Source organism: Phocoena phocoena, chromosome 3 (assembly GCF_963924675.1).
Source record: "Phocoena phocoena chromosome 3, mPhoPho1.1, whole genome shotgun sequence".
NCBI classification, from domain to species: domain Eukaryota; kingdom Metazoa; phylum Chordata; class Mammalia; order Artiodactyla; family Phocoenidae; genus Phocoena; species Phocoena phocoena.
In genome coordinates, this window is record NC_089221.1 from 129,147,410 (window position 1) to 129,164,139 (window position 16,730).

Genomic DNA, 16,730 nt, shown 5'->3' on the forward strand with positions numbered 1-16,730 from the left:
TAGAAGGCATTCTAGAAACATATATATGCAGCTGGGGAAACTAGGGTGTGTTTTCATATGAGCAAGTAATTCAATTTGAGTAGAAATATATAGTATTTGTGATGATACAATGGAAGGTGAGTCTGGAAGGTAGATTTTACCCATATTATGTGAGTGACAGTGTTATAGAGGTAATGAAGGATTGAGTAGGGGGAAGTCATGGGTTTGAGACCAGTAGTCACCATTTGACTTGTCTCTGTTCTGAGACAGTAGACGTACCTCTGTCTGCTTATGGCATAAGTTCTTAGAAATCCAAGTCTAGACCAAATTATGAAACAACTAAGTTTATGTTTGGTATGGTTTGATTCTTTGGACCTTCCACCATAGCCTTCTCCCTCTTCCCATTCTTCTCTAAGTGGAACTTGTATCTAATTCCACCCCTGGTGAGGAATGTCTGGTAATGACTTGGGGATTGGAACAGGTGGGAATAATAGTTCTGAGGAGCATTCCTGTGTTATCAGGAGGACTCTTAAAGTCAAAGGCTTCAGGACTCCAAGGAATCACATTATAATGGCACAATATGAGGCAGTAGGGTAAATAGCTTGCTATGGAAGGACTGGCGTGGACCCCTCAAATCATATAAACAGCTTCTCCATGCCTCCCTCTGTGTCTCACAGAAACCACTGGTTGTAAGAAAGACAGCCTGATTCAGAGTGTGAGTAACAGGACAAACCATTCCCAATAGTGGAAATGGCTCAAATTATAGGTGCCATGCTATGCTAGTCATGTTCTTTTCATGAACTAATAAAGGGGCATGAAGCAGTTAAGATAGTGGAAAGCTAACTAAAAATCAGGAGGTTCTGGGTTTTAGATTTAAGTAGCAATTTTCACATTTGTTTAAAAAAAAGCTAGAATTGGATATATAAGTTCTAAGGGTCATTTTACCTCCTTAATATCATATAGGAAGGCGTAAATTATGGGATGTCCCTCCCTGTAGTGTGGAGCCATAGAGGAATGTCAGCTCTTTGAGAGTTCCTTTCTTAGTGCCTGTCCAGTACAGAGGGCTGTGGGGAAATGAGAGCTGCAGATGGACAGCTGGCAAGGGAACTGGGCACCCACATCTTCGGTCAGCTCCACAAGGTGACATTCTGTCAGGAAGATGTTCTGCCGCACAGATGGCCCCTGTGGGTGGTTCTGGGAGTGCCGCTGTTTGCAGGAAGGAGTGAGCACACTCCGGAATGCTGCTCGGAAGCGGCGAGAGAGTAGGTTGTAGATAATGGGGTTGACAGCTGAGCTCAGGTAGAAGAGGACACCTGGAATGCAGGGGATTAAGAGACATGCCAAGGAGAAATTGGGGGAGAGGTATGACAGGGAGAAGCATAAATATTTAACAAAGGTCTTGAATCCCTTTGATTGCCTCGTTTGGAAGTGATAATATACATAAGACTCTAATTGAGAATACAAAATGCTCTGAACAGATCTACCACCTGTGTACTTAGGAATCAAACCCAGAAAGATTAAAGAGTCTTGGAAAAATTGAGGCTGGCATGGGATCTCTCTGAGACGTTTGGCAACTTCCTTTGATCCCCACTTGTTTAATCAAGGAACATGTTCCCATAGCATTAACGAGAGATGCTTAAGTATCAGAGGAAAGAGAGATTTCTTTTTATCTCATTGGAGTTTTGCTTAAATCTATAATTTGAAACTGCAAGTAATGGAGGAATAGTAAATCAGTCAAGGCATAGTCTCTGCTGAGACTCTTAAAATGCTAAATATCTCTTCAAAGAAGTATTCCCCAATGTCTTTTCCCTACCTAGCCTTTCCCCTTGATGGTTCTTCCCACCTTATTTCCAACCTTATTGAATATTTGTATTTTTCCATTTGTTTTCTCCACCAAATGTCTTGCACACTGCCATTTTCTTGGTTGGTATTCACTTTTCCTTTATTACCATATCCTATTCTATTTTCGCAAGGCCCAAGGGGAGCCTAAGGTTGAGAATCAGAGGACTTAGTTTCTGATCTTGGCCTTTGCTTATTCTGTGAGCCTGGACAGAACTGGCACTTCAGTTTCTTTTTCTCTGTAAAATGGGAATGATAATACCTTTTTAACTCACCTCCCTGGATTATTGTGAGGATTAAATTGAGTTACTGTCTACAGAAGGGCTGAGAATAAGAATATAAAACAAGTGATAGGTGTTGTCCTCAACACATTCATTGTTGTCCTCGTTTATATAGTTCAGGACATTCAGAGTGCCATATGCCCTGTGGACAGAACTGGGCAGGGAGGAGTGTAGGACGGTAATATTTCTATAGACTGTTAATTTGTTCAATAAAGAAATACTGGGATTCCCTGGTGGCGCAGTGGTTGAGAGTCTGCCTGCCGATGCAGGGGACACGGGTTCGTGCCCTGGTCCGGGAAGATCCCACATGCCGCGGAGCGGCTGGGCCCGTGAGCCATGGCCGCTGAGCCTTCGCGTCCAGAGCCTGTGCTCCGCAACGTGAGAGGCCACAACAGTGAGAGGCCCGCATACCGCAAAAAAAAAAAAATAATAAATAAATAAATACTGCTTGAACTCATTATACGACTTTGAGGCACATTGGAAGGTAGTGCATTTAGACTTTGTTCTCCAGGAACTTGGAATAGTATTGCAGAACAAGATTTATGCCTAATTTCAGTAATTAACAAAAGGATGGTACCAAACAGTATCCGTTAAGAAAAGAGCAAAATATGTGACACCAACAGTCATGCTGTGGAAATTCACATGATGGCATAAACACAAGAACCCTAATGGTCATGACAAATTTAGTGGCGGTGATTGGACTCTCGCGAGACCATGAAATGGGTAGGAGATATTGGGGAAGAGAGGAGAGAGTGCTGCAAGTAGAAGGCTTAGCGTGCACCAGTGTGCTAGAGAAAGATTATTGTGCAAGAATAATGCAGAATGTGCAGAAATCCCTAACTCACCAGTTTGACGAGCATTCAATACATGGTTTATGAATGAAAATGCTATAACTTGAGGGTCAAAAGGCAAGTTGGGGCCATTTCTGGGGTAGCATTTAAGAGGTTTAGACATCATCTGGTTGGCAAGGTGGGGAAGGGAGAAATTACATCTTAACAGGAAAATGTTATTGTAAATGAACAACTTGTGAGTCTTAAAATGGTTGTCTTGATGCCTCTGGATAAGTGTAGATCAAGCCTCATGTGATCTTGTGTTTTCCAATTTTTTTAAAGAATAATTTATTTTATTTAAAAAAATTTTTATTAGAGTTGATTTACAATGTTGTGTTAGTTTCAGGTGTGCAACAAAGTGAATGAGTTATACATATACATATATCCACTCTAGTATTGAGTAGAATTCCTTGTGCTCTACAGGAGGTCCTTATTTGTTATCTATTTTATATATAGTAGTGTATATATTATTTAAACACTCCCATTTTCTAAGACTAACCACAAAGATCAGAGCCATAAGCATTTTTGATTTTTTGTCCAGAACAATAAATAGTTTAACATGGAGGAAAAGTCCTAATGTCCAGGTATAAACTGTACACAAGCCCTGCTGAGTACAAAAAAGATGGTTGTAGAAAATAGATAATATATATGGTATTCAGTATACATTTGAATGCTATTGTTTTTGTTCTGTGCACATCTGGAGCTTAACTTGCATAAATTGATCTTATCTTTCTTCCTTAATGATGTCTTTGATAAAGAGCCCATAGGACCGTCCAGTGACTAGCAGTGCTCCATTTTAGAGGAAAGAACCCTGAACTTGAAGTTAGGTGACTCAGGCTTGAACCTTGTTTTTACCATTTGCCAACTGAGTGTCTTTGGACAAGTCATTTCTTCTTTGTAGAACTGTTTCTTAACCATAAAATGTTGATGATGATATCTACTTTACAAACTTGTGATGGTTGTAGAAGATAGGCTATAGCATTTTACAGCTTAAAAAGTTCTTCAATAGCTATTATTTTATTTGCTTCTTACCATCAGCCTGTGTTGTATATAGAGCAGGCATTATTGCCACCTTACAGTTGAGGAAACTTTGGCAAGAAGGAATCCATATTCTGCGTATCACTCAGAATATAAATGGTGGTATTGAGATGCAAATCCAGGTCCTCTGATTTAGTAACCTTTCAACCACTCTCTCTCATATTCTATGGTGTCCTTAACAAGCAGCATTAAAGTAGCCTAAAAGCAGACCTTGAGGCCCCATGAACACCCTTTGGCTGGCTTTCATGAGGGTCTAACACTTGCTGAAGACAATACAGGATTTCAGGGACATGGATGTTTAATAAATAAGAACCAATTAAATCATATGGCCATTGAAAGAGAACCAAAGGAATCATTCCTTTGACCATTTTCCTGCTGTAATCATCAAGCTTAGAGTTGAGGTCTTTCATAAAGTAGTGTCTCAAATAGTAATAAGGTGTATTTCTTTTGAACCTGTAACATACCTAATCAATACATAAATAAAATAAAAATCAAGTGTCTTCATTACAGTATGGCAGATCCCCATAAGTTGGTATATACAGATAGAAACTACTGCTCTAAGCAAGATGAAGAAGCTGCAGTTACCTGGACGCCTGTGGTACACCCAAACGAGCTAAATTTTACCTGATACCACATGGATGAGATTGAACACAGCAGCCAGGGATTCAGTCCACTCCTCCACAAAGCTGAAGAAGAGCCGATCAATGTGGAATGGGGCCCAACAGATAGCAAACACTAAGACCAAGACAACTGGAAAAGGATGATGAAGGGGAGAGTAAAAGGCAGTCAAAGCAAGAATAGGTATACAGTGCCCACACTGAGTTCATCCATTCCTTCTAGCATTTCCCCTCCATCTTTGTTAAGTTATAATTGCTAAAGGCCAACTAGATCCTAAAGGGACTCTACGTAGAATATGTAAACATAAGAATGAATTTTATAGGATTGAGAATCAGTTTTCCATATGGTTGTAAAAGATTTCTTGTGTAATGTAAGTTTCCTTCAGGATATTTAGAATAGTATTGAATGTATTCAAAGTTCTGAAAACATTCTATTGTGGAAAATAAATTATGTTGCAGGTAGACTGTTGGAATCATGTAAACTGGATTTATAAGTAAAATGATTGTGTTCAAGCAATTTGGTATTCTTTAAAGTTATAGATTAATAACAAACTATGAAGTATAGTATGAATTTATCTTGTTTTTCTAGTAAAAAATTAGAAGTTTCTATGATTTTAATCATTTAAAATTCTGTAAGGCGTCAGGGGAAAGAGAAAGGTGGAACAACCATGAGCATAATACAAGCATTTTAAGATTGGGATGGGGGTGTGTCTGTTATATTATAAATTTCTAGAGCACAGAATTCCTTCCACTTCCTTTATGTTTGTTTTTACATCTATTTTGAAATGATTACAGATTTACAGGAAGTTGCACCTTCCAGTTTCTTATTTTCAGCTCCCAAGACAGAGATTGGTGCTACCATAGTTTCTCTAAGGGGAATTTATTCTCCAGAAAAATAAACATGTATGTTTTCTTCTCTCCTGAAGTTGTAAAATACTTTCCTCTCCTCTCCTCTCCTCTCCTCCCCTCCCCTCCCCTCCCCTCCCCTCCCCTCCCCTCCCCTCCCCTCCCCTCCCCTCCCCTCCTCTCCTCTCCTTTTGAGGCTTGAGATTTACCTCAGAATAATCTAGTAGGGGCTAAAGGAGAGATAGGGATATAGAGGAAACAAGATGAGCTATGAGCTGATAACTTTTAAAGCTGGGTGATGGGTATTTTGGTGTTCATTTTACAATTCTCTGTACTCAAGAGCACATTTGATGTTTTCCATAGTAAATGGTACATATGTTTCCTGTTGGCATTAAAATACTCAGAGTAAGTTGTCTGCCTGCATGATGTGGTTTCAGGAATACCTGGAAGATTCTTCTGAATTCACCTCCCAAGAAAAAGCCCCGAATCTGCTTACTACTGCCTACAATTCCCTCTAGTTAAAAATTTAATTCGTGTTATAATTAAACTCTCTGCCCCCAAAGGCAAATAGTTCACAGTATATTTTATCATTGTGACTTTAATGTGAGTACACTTCAAGTCCTTTTGTGAGAGATTATGATCAGAGAGATTATGATCAAAGAGAAATGGGGAGAAATATTGAAGACACTAGATTTCTTAGTAGGGAAAGTCAGGTGCTAACAGGGGCTAAAAAATTTCAAGAAGGTGATTAGTAGAGTTGAAAAGACATACAGTGACCTCACAGGTTTCGGGGTTTGTTTTTTTTTTTGGTTCATAGACATCACGTAGTTACAGTGAGTGTTTCATATGCATATTCGCCTGGAGGATTTGTTTCTTCCAAATTTCACTCTGTGACTTGGAAAGTGTATTATAAACCTCCTTTCTCTAATTGGTTGGTATCTCATTAGACCAGTTGGATCATATATTTTTATAACATTCTTTTGGGAGAGTGTGGATCAGTGCCTGGACGTGTTTTAAAATATCTTATCTATGTAAAAGAGTGTACCGTTTATATAAAATCATACAATGTCATAAGAGGAATGACTACTTAGAAGGGTTCTTAGCCAGATGTCCTTATTCTGGAAGTAAAAGATCCCATGGGGTCCGATCTTGGGTACCAGGGGGCTCAGGAGCCCCCTGAAATGGATTGTAAAGCATTTGATGTATGTTCGTTCGTACACTTTCTGAGTGGAGAATTCACTGTCTCCACGATATTTTTAAAGAAACCCATAACACAAAATCGATAAGAACCACCTGCTCATTTTAGGGGGGAAAAGAGATACTTAAAGGCTCTTAGAGTGGACATGGTTTACCAAGCGTTGAACAGAGTGTATTACAATGGTTGCAATTTAGTGTGTTATTCTGAGGTTTAAAAACCGAAATGGAACAAAATAGACAGGTCCTAGATGCTTGAGTAAGCCACGGAAGGTCAGAACATGACGCTACGTTTCAGGAGAATTTTGATCCAGATCCCAGCAGCACTTGATCAATATAACTCCTTTGCTTTAACAAACAAGCAAAATACAAAACGGAGGACTCACACAGCATTTTAGTGACTGATTTTCTGGATGGTCTTTGAATATTTGCCGTTACTTCATCTGCTTCAAGGGGTTGGTCTTTCTTCAGCTGCAAGAGAAATGCAGAGAGATATAAAGAAAGGGAAACATTTTTTCCTCCCATTAAGAGCAGAGAAGTGTGACTCTAACACTCATTTTGCAGACAAAAAAACTGGACTTAAAGAAATGTGAGAATTTGTTAACATGTAAGAATATGTTTAACCGTAAGTTGGAGGTGGAGTTGGATCAGGGTCACCTAACTCAACTGGATAGATGGTTGTGGCCAAGTTCCAGGCAACCATTTATCCTGTGCTACTCTGTAGAACCCTAGTTTTGTAGCATATTAATAGATATTCCTTGAAAACTAAGAAATTCTGAAGTTAAAAAATGTTAGATAGGCTTTTTCATTCACCCATTCATTTATTCAATAATTATTAGACATCTTTTAGAATGACATCCCTCTGCCATGTGGTGGGTAGGCAGTAGAAAACAAAAACAGGTATTATTTCTGCTTCATGAAGTCTATAGTTTTTATTTTGGGTCTTCTCAGAGCCTTAAAGTGCTAATGGACATTACACATTTCCATGGGGGACAGTGTATCACCTTTCCTCCCCTCCTACCTTGCACATCCCACATCTCCCACCCTCAAAGGGGATAGTGCTTCTTTGACTAAACAATACCCTTCCTAACCCATTTCAGTGGAACACCTGGTACCATCTTGAGAAGCACAATTTGGGAAACTCTGCTTTACAAATATTACCCATAAGGGTATATGTGTTTCTGAGTTTAGATGTTAAAATATACTCCTCCTTGTTGGAAGATATGGTGATCCTTAAAGTAGCATCTGAAAATTTCAAATATTAACATTTCCTGTACATGCAATCTCTCTTGCCCAGTTCAAGTTCCACCTACTTGTGGCCACTGTAGCCCACTGTCCTCTCCTTTCTCTGAACTCACATACCACTGAAGATCTACATCATTCATCTAGTTGTGAATTTTTTCTCTTTAATTAATATGTTTCTAATTTGTGGTGATAGCCAGATAAAAAAAGCTTTAAGGTCTCATGATAAACTACCATCATATATCTAGAGGATAATATAGTATTTATTTGCTGATTGGTTCTCCAGCATTTATTCTCCTCTTCTCTTACCAGTAGTGCCCTGATTTTCCTAGTGGATTTACTCCTTCTCCATTTCATAGTCATTAATTTGGGTGGGAATGATCCCATCTGCCGATACAGGTTTAGGTCCTAGATAACTTAGCTGCTATACTTCAGTCACAGTGATTGGATAATTGAGACCAATGAGATTTCGGATATTTGCTTATACGTTTAGGAATGAAAGTGTCATTTCTCTTTTATTGGAACTACCAGAGGGAGCTTTTTGTTTTTTTCCTCACCATAAGGAATGTGCTTAGAGCCACCAGTGGACTGCTGTGCAGATTTGGAGGTTGAAACCAATACCATAGAAAGAAGAGCAAAGAAACAGAAATAAAGTTAGGTCCTTGATGACATTGTGTGTCTTACTGGATTAATCTTCCCCAAGAGCCACCTCTCCCTCTGGATTTTTCAGGGCTATGCTCTCTTTCATATTTTGTCAGATTGAGTTGGAGTTCCCTCATTAGCAATGTAGAAAGTCTTGACAAACTAAGGCCATCAGTGGAAGGAAAATTCAACCTGTTTTATATAGTCTCAGGGTAGATTAGGATCAATTTATTGAATTATAGGGAGACATATTTCAATTCAATATAGAGAAGAAATTAGTGTGGTTATACGCAACAGTGGAACAGAATGCTCTAAGACGCAGTGAGCTTCCTGGGCTAGATGGCATTTTTACAGAATATTTAATTTATTTTTAATAAATTTATTTATTTATTTATTTGTTTTATTCTTTTTGGCTGCATTGGGTCTTCATTGTTGCATGTAGGCTTTCTCTAGTTGTGGCGAGCGGGGGCTACTCTTTGTTGCAGTGCCCGGGCTTCTCATTGCGGTGGCTTCTCTTGTTGCCGAGCACGGGCTCTAGGTGTGCGGGCTTCAGTAGTTGTGGCACACGTGCTCAGTGGTTATGGCTCGCGGGCTTAGGTGCTCCACGGCATGTGGAATCTTCCCAGACCAGGGCTCGAACCCGTGTCCCCTGCATTGGCAGGTGGATTCTTAACCACTGCGCCACCAGGGAAGTCCCTACAGAATATTTTAGAGAAGGTATTTAAAATTAAATAAGACTTGGAAGAAAAGATCATTAATAGTTGCCTCCAAAGTTCAACAAGTCAATATCCTGTCTCTAACAAACACGTAAGCTCCTAGGAGTCAGGTTGCTTTCAGCATTGCACTGCCCTGAAGTATCCACGTGGATGATTAACAAAACTGGCCGTCTGTCTCTTGGATATATTGGTGTTCTCTACATATACCTGTGTCTTCAGAAAGTGAGGGAGTAAAGTTCTGTGAGATTTGACCCTTCGGAGTCACCTAGAACTTGAACGAAAGAGGGGAAAATATTGTGCAGTTATTAGGAATAAATGGGAGAGAACTAAAGGTGATGTTATTAATATAATAGTAAAACAGAATAATGCAGGTATAGTTCTTAACTCAATGGCTGGCACATGATACTCAGTAAGTTATAGATTGTGAATCTGGGAGTTCCCTGGTTGCCTAGTGGTTAGAATTCTGGGCTTTCACTGCCATGGTCCGGGTTCATTCCCTGGGTGGGGGACTGAGATCCTGCAAGCTGCCCAGCATGGCCAAAAAAAAAAAAAGTTTCATCTATTGTGGTTCTGATTATTGTCCTGGGTTTACTTGAAAGGCATTTTTATGAAATATTTATTTGTAACTGTAGGCCCACTCATGTGTATTACTGAGTCCCTTCTAGAAATTCTCCTTCTCATGGTACCATTCACCACAAGCTGAACTCGTGCTAATGCAAAGAAGCATCCAGATACACTGAGAAGAAAACCACTGGTGTTGAAGGTTAGAGCAATGCATCAAACTGCACATCTTCCTAACTCATTTTCAATTATGTTCTAATGATTTCATACCATTGAAAAAATTTTGTCCTTATTACAAGATAGTTATTCCATTATTGGATTCCAGTCCATAGTCAAGAACAAAGAAAGATTTTTAAGATCTGTTAGTCACTTCTTCGGTGGATCTAACAATTCTCACTGGGAATTTCTCCACCCCAGGGAAAAATTTCCTTAAATCAAACAGCAAGCAAATGGTGCACAAAATCTTTTTATGAAGAGGCTTCTTGTACAGCTCAGTTTGCACTGAAAAGAAAAATTATGTGTCTATTAATCATCACATTTCAGCTTCCTTAGGTTACAGTGACACAACTAGCCAACTAGAAGAAGAGTCAGAAACAGAATATTTATGCATATTCTACATTGTTCCAGCAGAATTTGAAGGGGTTGACATAGTAGAATAGAATCCAGTTTGTCTAGCCAATATTAAATGCTGCTTTATTTCTTGTTGAATAATTTCATTTCCCTTCAGATGTTTGGTAGAGTAGATATTTGTCCATTAATTATTCTCACCCACCCCTAAACACTTTAAAAGTCAACTTACAAAACTAGGAGAGGAAAATTGTCATCACTCTATAGGAAGTTCAGAACCCTTCCTACCTCACTCCTTTTAGTTATTTTTATGTAAGATAAAAGGTGAAGGGGAGACGTGAGGTTGATTATCATTCAGATTGATGTATAATCCTGATCAGTTGTTTATACTGCTTAAAATCATTTCACCAGCTGTTCATTTATGTAGATTGTGATTCATTTATATAGCTTTAGGATGCCAAGATATAATCATAGCTTTTGTGTAAATATCTCTATAATCTGAACAAAATCTGTTTATTTAAAAAAAAAACCGGTCCAACCCTGTTTGTCCTGGCTGAATTCTGCTACAATTCATAATCCATCCTCTTTGGCTCAAGCTTTAATGCTGCATGTGGGAGATACAAGGACTAGGTGAGAGCTTCCCAGGTGGGAAGGAACTTGCCCTGGGATTGCCTGTTTCCCAACTCCATTATGTTCGAACCCTGGAGAGCAGGTCGGTGGACGCTTGTGTCCTGTAACGATGAAGCAGCTCTGATTGCTCAACTTTGAACATACGTATTGCTCCCCTCCTTCTTCCCTGGTCCTGGGACTACATCAGTCTTGGTTTTCTGCCTTCTGAAGGCAATGGGGCCCACAGTCAATCATAACTTTCGACTTGCCATGAGAATCAGTACTCCTCAGAATTGATTGAATCTCTTCAAAAATCTTTTAGATCAAAAAGCCTTTTTGAGACAGTGTTTCCAAGTCTCCCATTTTGAAGGTAGAGAAGCTGAAGTCCAGCGATAAAGGAAATAATTTAGCCTCATTCACTCATTCATTGAGCTTACAGTCTAGTTGGAGAGGAAGAAGTTAAGGAACCCACAAATATAGAATTATAAATTGTGATAAATGCAATGATGGGAAATTGCTAAGGATCATGAGCACCTAGAGAGGAACCAGGTAGTTAGGGAATCAGGGAGAGCTTCCTGGAGGAAGTGTGAGTGAAGTATGATTTAAAGGATCAGTGGGAGTTAGAAAGGCAAAAACGATTGTGGTAGTAGACAGAAGGAACATTTCTGGCAAAAACAGAGCAAAAGGTGCAAAGGTCTTGAGACCAATGCCACAGACTAAGGCCTACTTCTGATTCCCAGTCTAGAGATCTTTAAATTAAATGTTACTATAGAAGTGACATTCTAAGCCATAGTTCCTTTCCTGGTGTCCTCTGGGGAACACCTCATCCTTCCTGAGAATAGGATGCTGTAAGTTGCACTACACACACAAAGCAAACTAGGGTGGTTTCTAAGCCGTTGTCTGATCTGTCACTTAGCTCCTGATACAAGGTAGCTGTAGATTCATGACAACCAAACAAAGTGACACTTAATTGCTTGGGGGGGAAACGTGTTTCCTATTCACAGTTAAGTATTTCCTCTAAATTGATCCAAGGCAAGTGATTGTTTGCTGTTTGAAGAGATGGTATTGATAAATTTGGGATGGATATCTCTCATAGGGCTCTCATAGGAATCATGCAGAAGTCCCTTCCGCCACAGTTGGATACACAGGGTTTTCTAAAGACATGATGACTGTGAACTAGTCTGGGTTGACACTTGTCTCTGGGAATTACAGGGGCCAGCCCTCCCGGAGACTGGCATAACTCTGCCTGATTAGATTTACTCCTGTGTCCAGACATCTGTTGTACTTAAAAATCTATTCTTTCTCCTTAGACGCTTAGGCATAGTATTTATTTGAAAGGACCATCTGTGGAACACTCATTTCTGACACACACCTTTCTCAGAGATGCACTGAGATGGGAGTATATTAATTATCACACAATACGTGGTATCAGAGCCATCTTGGTACGTATGATGTGAATGTGATGTCTGCTTTGTTTTACTTTCGTTTATAATGCACATTGCTCCCACTCACAGATTTTCCTTTCCTTTCTTTTTTAAGGAATCACAGGCTGTTAGAGCGATCAGGAGACTTAGATATGATCTGATGTAACCTTTTCATTTTATAAATGTAAAACCTAACTCCAGGAAAGAATTAAGGGGCTTTGCCTAAAGGCATATTATATGTGAGCTTCAGACCTGGGAGTCTAAGTGGTCTCATGACTATTTCCTACACAACCTACCTATTAAATGGGTATAAAACTGTCACAGTTAGATTTCATCTCTATGAATTTGGCCGCAGAATATACCAGGAAAGGAATCATATAGACTCACTCCTAACTTCATCAAAAGCAAAACAAAACAACAGTTTCAGACAATTCAGAAGAAAAGAAAGACATTGGTTTACCGTGATGAGCACAGGAGAGAAAGCTCTAATTATAAAATGTTGCAAACTAAGTAATAATATTCTGTTAATTCCAGCTATCTGTTATTCACACTGTCTTCTAATCTATTTTATGTACTCTGTTTAATTCCTCGTCCCTCAATCTCCACCTGTTGAAAAGAAGTCCAGGTTGATCTCACTTAGGCCATATTTTTGCATTTTAATCTGATATTTCAACCAAAGGATCAAAGCAACCACAAAGAAGGGTCTGACTTTAAAACTATATTTGTCTTGGAATATGAAATAGGCAGGGGTAGTTTATTTTATACTCAGACCAAGTTGGTGCAGAGGAAAGTTTCAATGCAGGCAAAGCAGGTGAGGGCAGGAAAGAGACAGCAGGGTGTGCAACAGTCTCTCCATGGGCAGCTACCTTGTGCTATTTAAAATGAGGCTCAACCTCAGACCTACTGAGTCAGATTTTCCTGGAGGGAGTGACCTGCCCATGGGTACCCATAGTGAGGTTTCCAGGTGATTTGTAGGAACACCTAGGTTTGAGAACCACAGGTGTAGAGGGAAGAACAATGGAAGGTGAGTTAAAGGAAGTGATTTATAGTTGTGTTTACTGTTTGTCCAATTTGAATCCAGTCCTTTAACTTCCAAGTTTCCCCTCTGAGCTCATCCTATTTTTCTCTATGCTCCCTTCCAATTCTGAACTTCTCCAGTTCTAAATGTTTCTCCGAACTCTGAGTAAGAGAAAAAAGAAGGGATGCTGCCATAACGGTTGCAGCCAGCTTGGATACTCACTTTGAGCCCCATGAGGTAGTAGAGGACACTGATGACCGTCATGGGGAGGATGTAGAAGAGGAAGGAGGTGACCTGGATAATGAAACTGTAGATCCACATGGGCTTAATGATCGTACAGGTGGCAGAGCCCGGGACGAAGGACCCATTGGGGAAGTAGCGGAGCTCGATGCCATGGATGCTGGTGTTGGGCAGAGAGAAGAGAACAGAGAAGCCCCAGACGAGGCTGAGGATTCGGAGGGCCCGCCGCCGGGTGCTCTTCAGCTTGGCGCGGAACGGGTGGAGGATGGCCACGTACCGCTCCACGCTGACCGCGGTGATGCTGAGGACGGAGGCGAAGCACACCGTCTCAAAGAGGGCCGTCTTGAAGTAGCAGCCCACGGGCCCAAAAAGGAAGGGGTAGTTGCGCCACATCTCATAGACTTCCAGGGGCATCCCGAGAAGCAGGACCAGGAGGTCGGAGACAGCCAAGCTGAAGAGGTAGTAATTGGTGGGTGTCTTCATAGTCTGGTGCCGAAGAATCACCAGGCACACCAGGAGATTGCCAGCAACCCCCACCACAAAAATCAGAGTATACACCACAGACACCGGCAGGAAGAGGTGGCTGCGTGGAGGCCCGCAGAGCAAAGCTAGGTAGTCATCAGTGTTGTTCAGGTATTTCTTGAATGGATCTTCCAGTTCCTTTTGGTAGATCCAGGAATCATTCCCATGTTTTTCCATCACTGCCGTTAAAATCCAAGACCTGAGCCTCCTCTGGAATGATCCTCTGTCTCAAGCTGCGCCAGAAAAGAAAGAGAAATCAGGCAGGAAAGCACAGGCTCAGTGAAGGAGGCCGGGAGAGGGCTAGTGCTTTAGCAACGTTGGGCTGCTCAGACCTCAGATCCCTTCTGAAGAGCCCCCCGAGACAGAAGCCCCGCCCCTCTGCGGGCTGTGGGCCAATGTGTGTGTCAGACGCTCAGTAAGAGGAAAGCTGGGTGGGGCGTGCTAGCTTCCTGTGCAGGAAGCAGGAGACGACGGGGAGACGTTTCTCTGAATTGACAGGAGCTGGGAAAGCAGAGCTGTCACAGACGGTGACACTAAGTTAAATAAGGTGTTGGCACTCGGAGCTGTGCATTTTGCAAAGTTTTGGGAATCTGGGTGGAAATACAAATTTAGGTCGCAAGGTCATGGGTAGAAGAGTACAAATCTCCATTGATCCTTGTCACCTGTACAGCATAACAGAAATGGGAGATCAATAGATTTCTCAAATTATCTTGTTCCATTGGCAATTCAGGGCTCCCTGGGGAAAGTGTGATCAATATGCCTTTTTGGTTTTGATTGTGTCCACGATAGAATCCAACACCTGCATGTCATCTCGCCCTGCCTGCTGTCTGACACTTCAATCTCTTTAGACAGTACCTTGCTGTTGCAAAAGTCAGTAGGATTTAGAATCAGGAACATGTGTAGAAACGCTGTAAGACTTTGGGAAAGTTACTCCAACTCTCAGAGCCACATTTCCTTATCTGTAAATTGGAGATTCATTCATTCTATTTTATTCAACAAATACTTCTTGAGGATTTACTGTGTACCAGGTAGTGTTCTAGGCTTTGTAGAAACATCAGTGAACAAGCAAGACAAAGTCTCTGCCAACATGGAACTTTTCTTATAATAAGGAATTCTGAAAATGTACAAGCAAACGAATGGATTAATATAATTTCAGATCATAATTTTTGCTGTAAAGAAAAAGAAGGATAAGGGACCTACAAACATAAGACTGGAGGCATTCTTTTATCAAGAATGGTCAAAGAAAATTTATCTCAGGAGATGTCATTTGGGCTGAGTTCTGTCAGATGAAAAGTCAAGCATCAAAGAGCTGAGGGAAGTGTATTCCCAGCAAAAGTTATAGCAAGTGCAAAGGTTCTGATGCAGTAACAAGTCTGATGTGTTTTAGAAACATCAAGAGGGCCAGTATAGCTGGAACTTAATGAGCGGACAGGAGAGTATGAGTGTTTAGACTGAAATGACTGGAAGGGACCAGATTATATAAATTTTTCTAGGATTTGATAGAGTTCGGATCTTACTCAAAATGCAGGGACTTTGGATCTGATTCAAGCTGCAGAGAAATCTTTGGAGGGTTTTGAGCAGGAGGGTTGCTCCTGGGGCCAATAACTCCCCAGTGTCTCTGGACTGTTTCTGCCCATAGATTGAACAGGCTTCCATATTATGGTAGAAAATAGAAATGCAGTATGAATTTATCAGCAGAGGTAAGTCTGAGCAAACACAGGGCTACCCTCTGTGGCTGAAACCAGGTGGGCCAAGGGGATGTGATATGGGGGTACCAGTGTCATCTGTGAAAGTCTTTCAAATAAAAAAAAAACAGTAGCTAATATTTATTAAGCACTTATTCTTCCTAGGCACTATTGTAAATATTTTATATATAGCACATGCAGTCTCTACAATAATTCTAGGTAGGTTCTTTTTTTATGTCTGCATCACGGGTGAGGAAACAGAGGCACACACTTATAGGGCTTGTTGAAGCTCACATAGTGTATCAGTCATTTGGGTTAAGTTATGCTTCAGTAACAAAAATTCCCAAATTTTAATGTATTAAAGTAAGCAAAGGTTTATTTCCTGCCTATTCTACCTATCCATTCAGGGCTGCCTAATAGCTTCTGTTACACGTTGTTCTCACATTGGGATGCAGGTTCCAACCTATGCTTCCATGATCCCCAAAGGAAGATGCCCAAAAGGGACCTTGGCTCTTGAATTTTCTGCCTGGAAAAGACAAATATCACACCCAATCACATTTCACAGGCCAAATCAAATTACATGGCCACTCCTAACCCCCCAAAGGATAAGAAGAACAATTTTACCATGTATTTAGGAAGAGAAAACCAACAGTATTTGGCAAACTGAATCAGTGACTGTACATTCTCCCCCTCTGGATACCAAAGATTTAGCTTGTGTTCTTTCTGGCAGGAAAAATACACTTCTCCGTGCCCCAATAGAGATGCCTCAACCTGCCTATCCAGGCACAGCTTTAAGTTATAAGTCCAGGAACTCTGGGTGGTACATGGTATTCTCTCCATCAGATCTACATGTGACTCCTCTTGTCTGTCCCTGAGACCT

The 16,730-nt window shown here is 40.6% G+C and overlaps 1 protein-coding gene across 1 annotated transcript; it reads right to left on the reverse strand.

Annotated features, from left to right (window-relative positions):
* Positions 1-221: 221 nt before the first annotated feature.
* On the reverse strand, positions 222-14,450 carry NMUR2 (neuromedin U receptor 2). Its single transcript, XM_065874216.1, has 4 exons — positions 13,626-14,450; positions 7,011-7,095; positions 4,592-4,717; positions 222-1,292 (listed from the first exon to the last, which is right to left on the reverse strand). The coding sequence occupies exons 1-4, from the start codon at positions 14,340-14,342 to the stop codon at positions 997-999; spliced, it is 1,224 nt and encodes a 407-aa protein (XP_065730288.1). The 5' UTR covers positions 14,343-14,450; the 3' UTR covers positions 222-996.
* Positions 14,451-16,730: the final 2,280 nt, after the last annotated feature.

What these genes read in the sequence shown, in the direction of transcription:
- NMUR2 (XM_065874216.1), bottom strand. Translation starts at nt 14,342, where the DNA reads ATGGAAAAACATGGGAATGATTCCTGGATCTACCAAAAGGAACTGGAA. An exon ending in ACTACCTCATGGGGCTCAAA is followed by an intron (nt 7,096 to 13,625) that starts GTGAGTATCCAA and finishes TTTCTCTTGCAG; the next exon opens with CTGAAGAAAGACCAACCCCT. An exon ending in TCTCATCCATGTGGTATCAG is followed by an intron (nt 1,293 to 4,591) that starts GTAAAATTTAGC and finishes CCTGCATTCCAG; the next exon opens with GTGTCCTCTTCTACCTGAGC.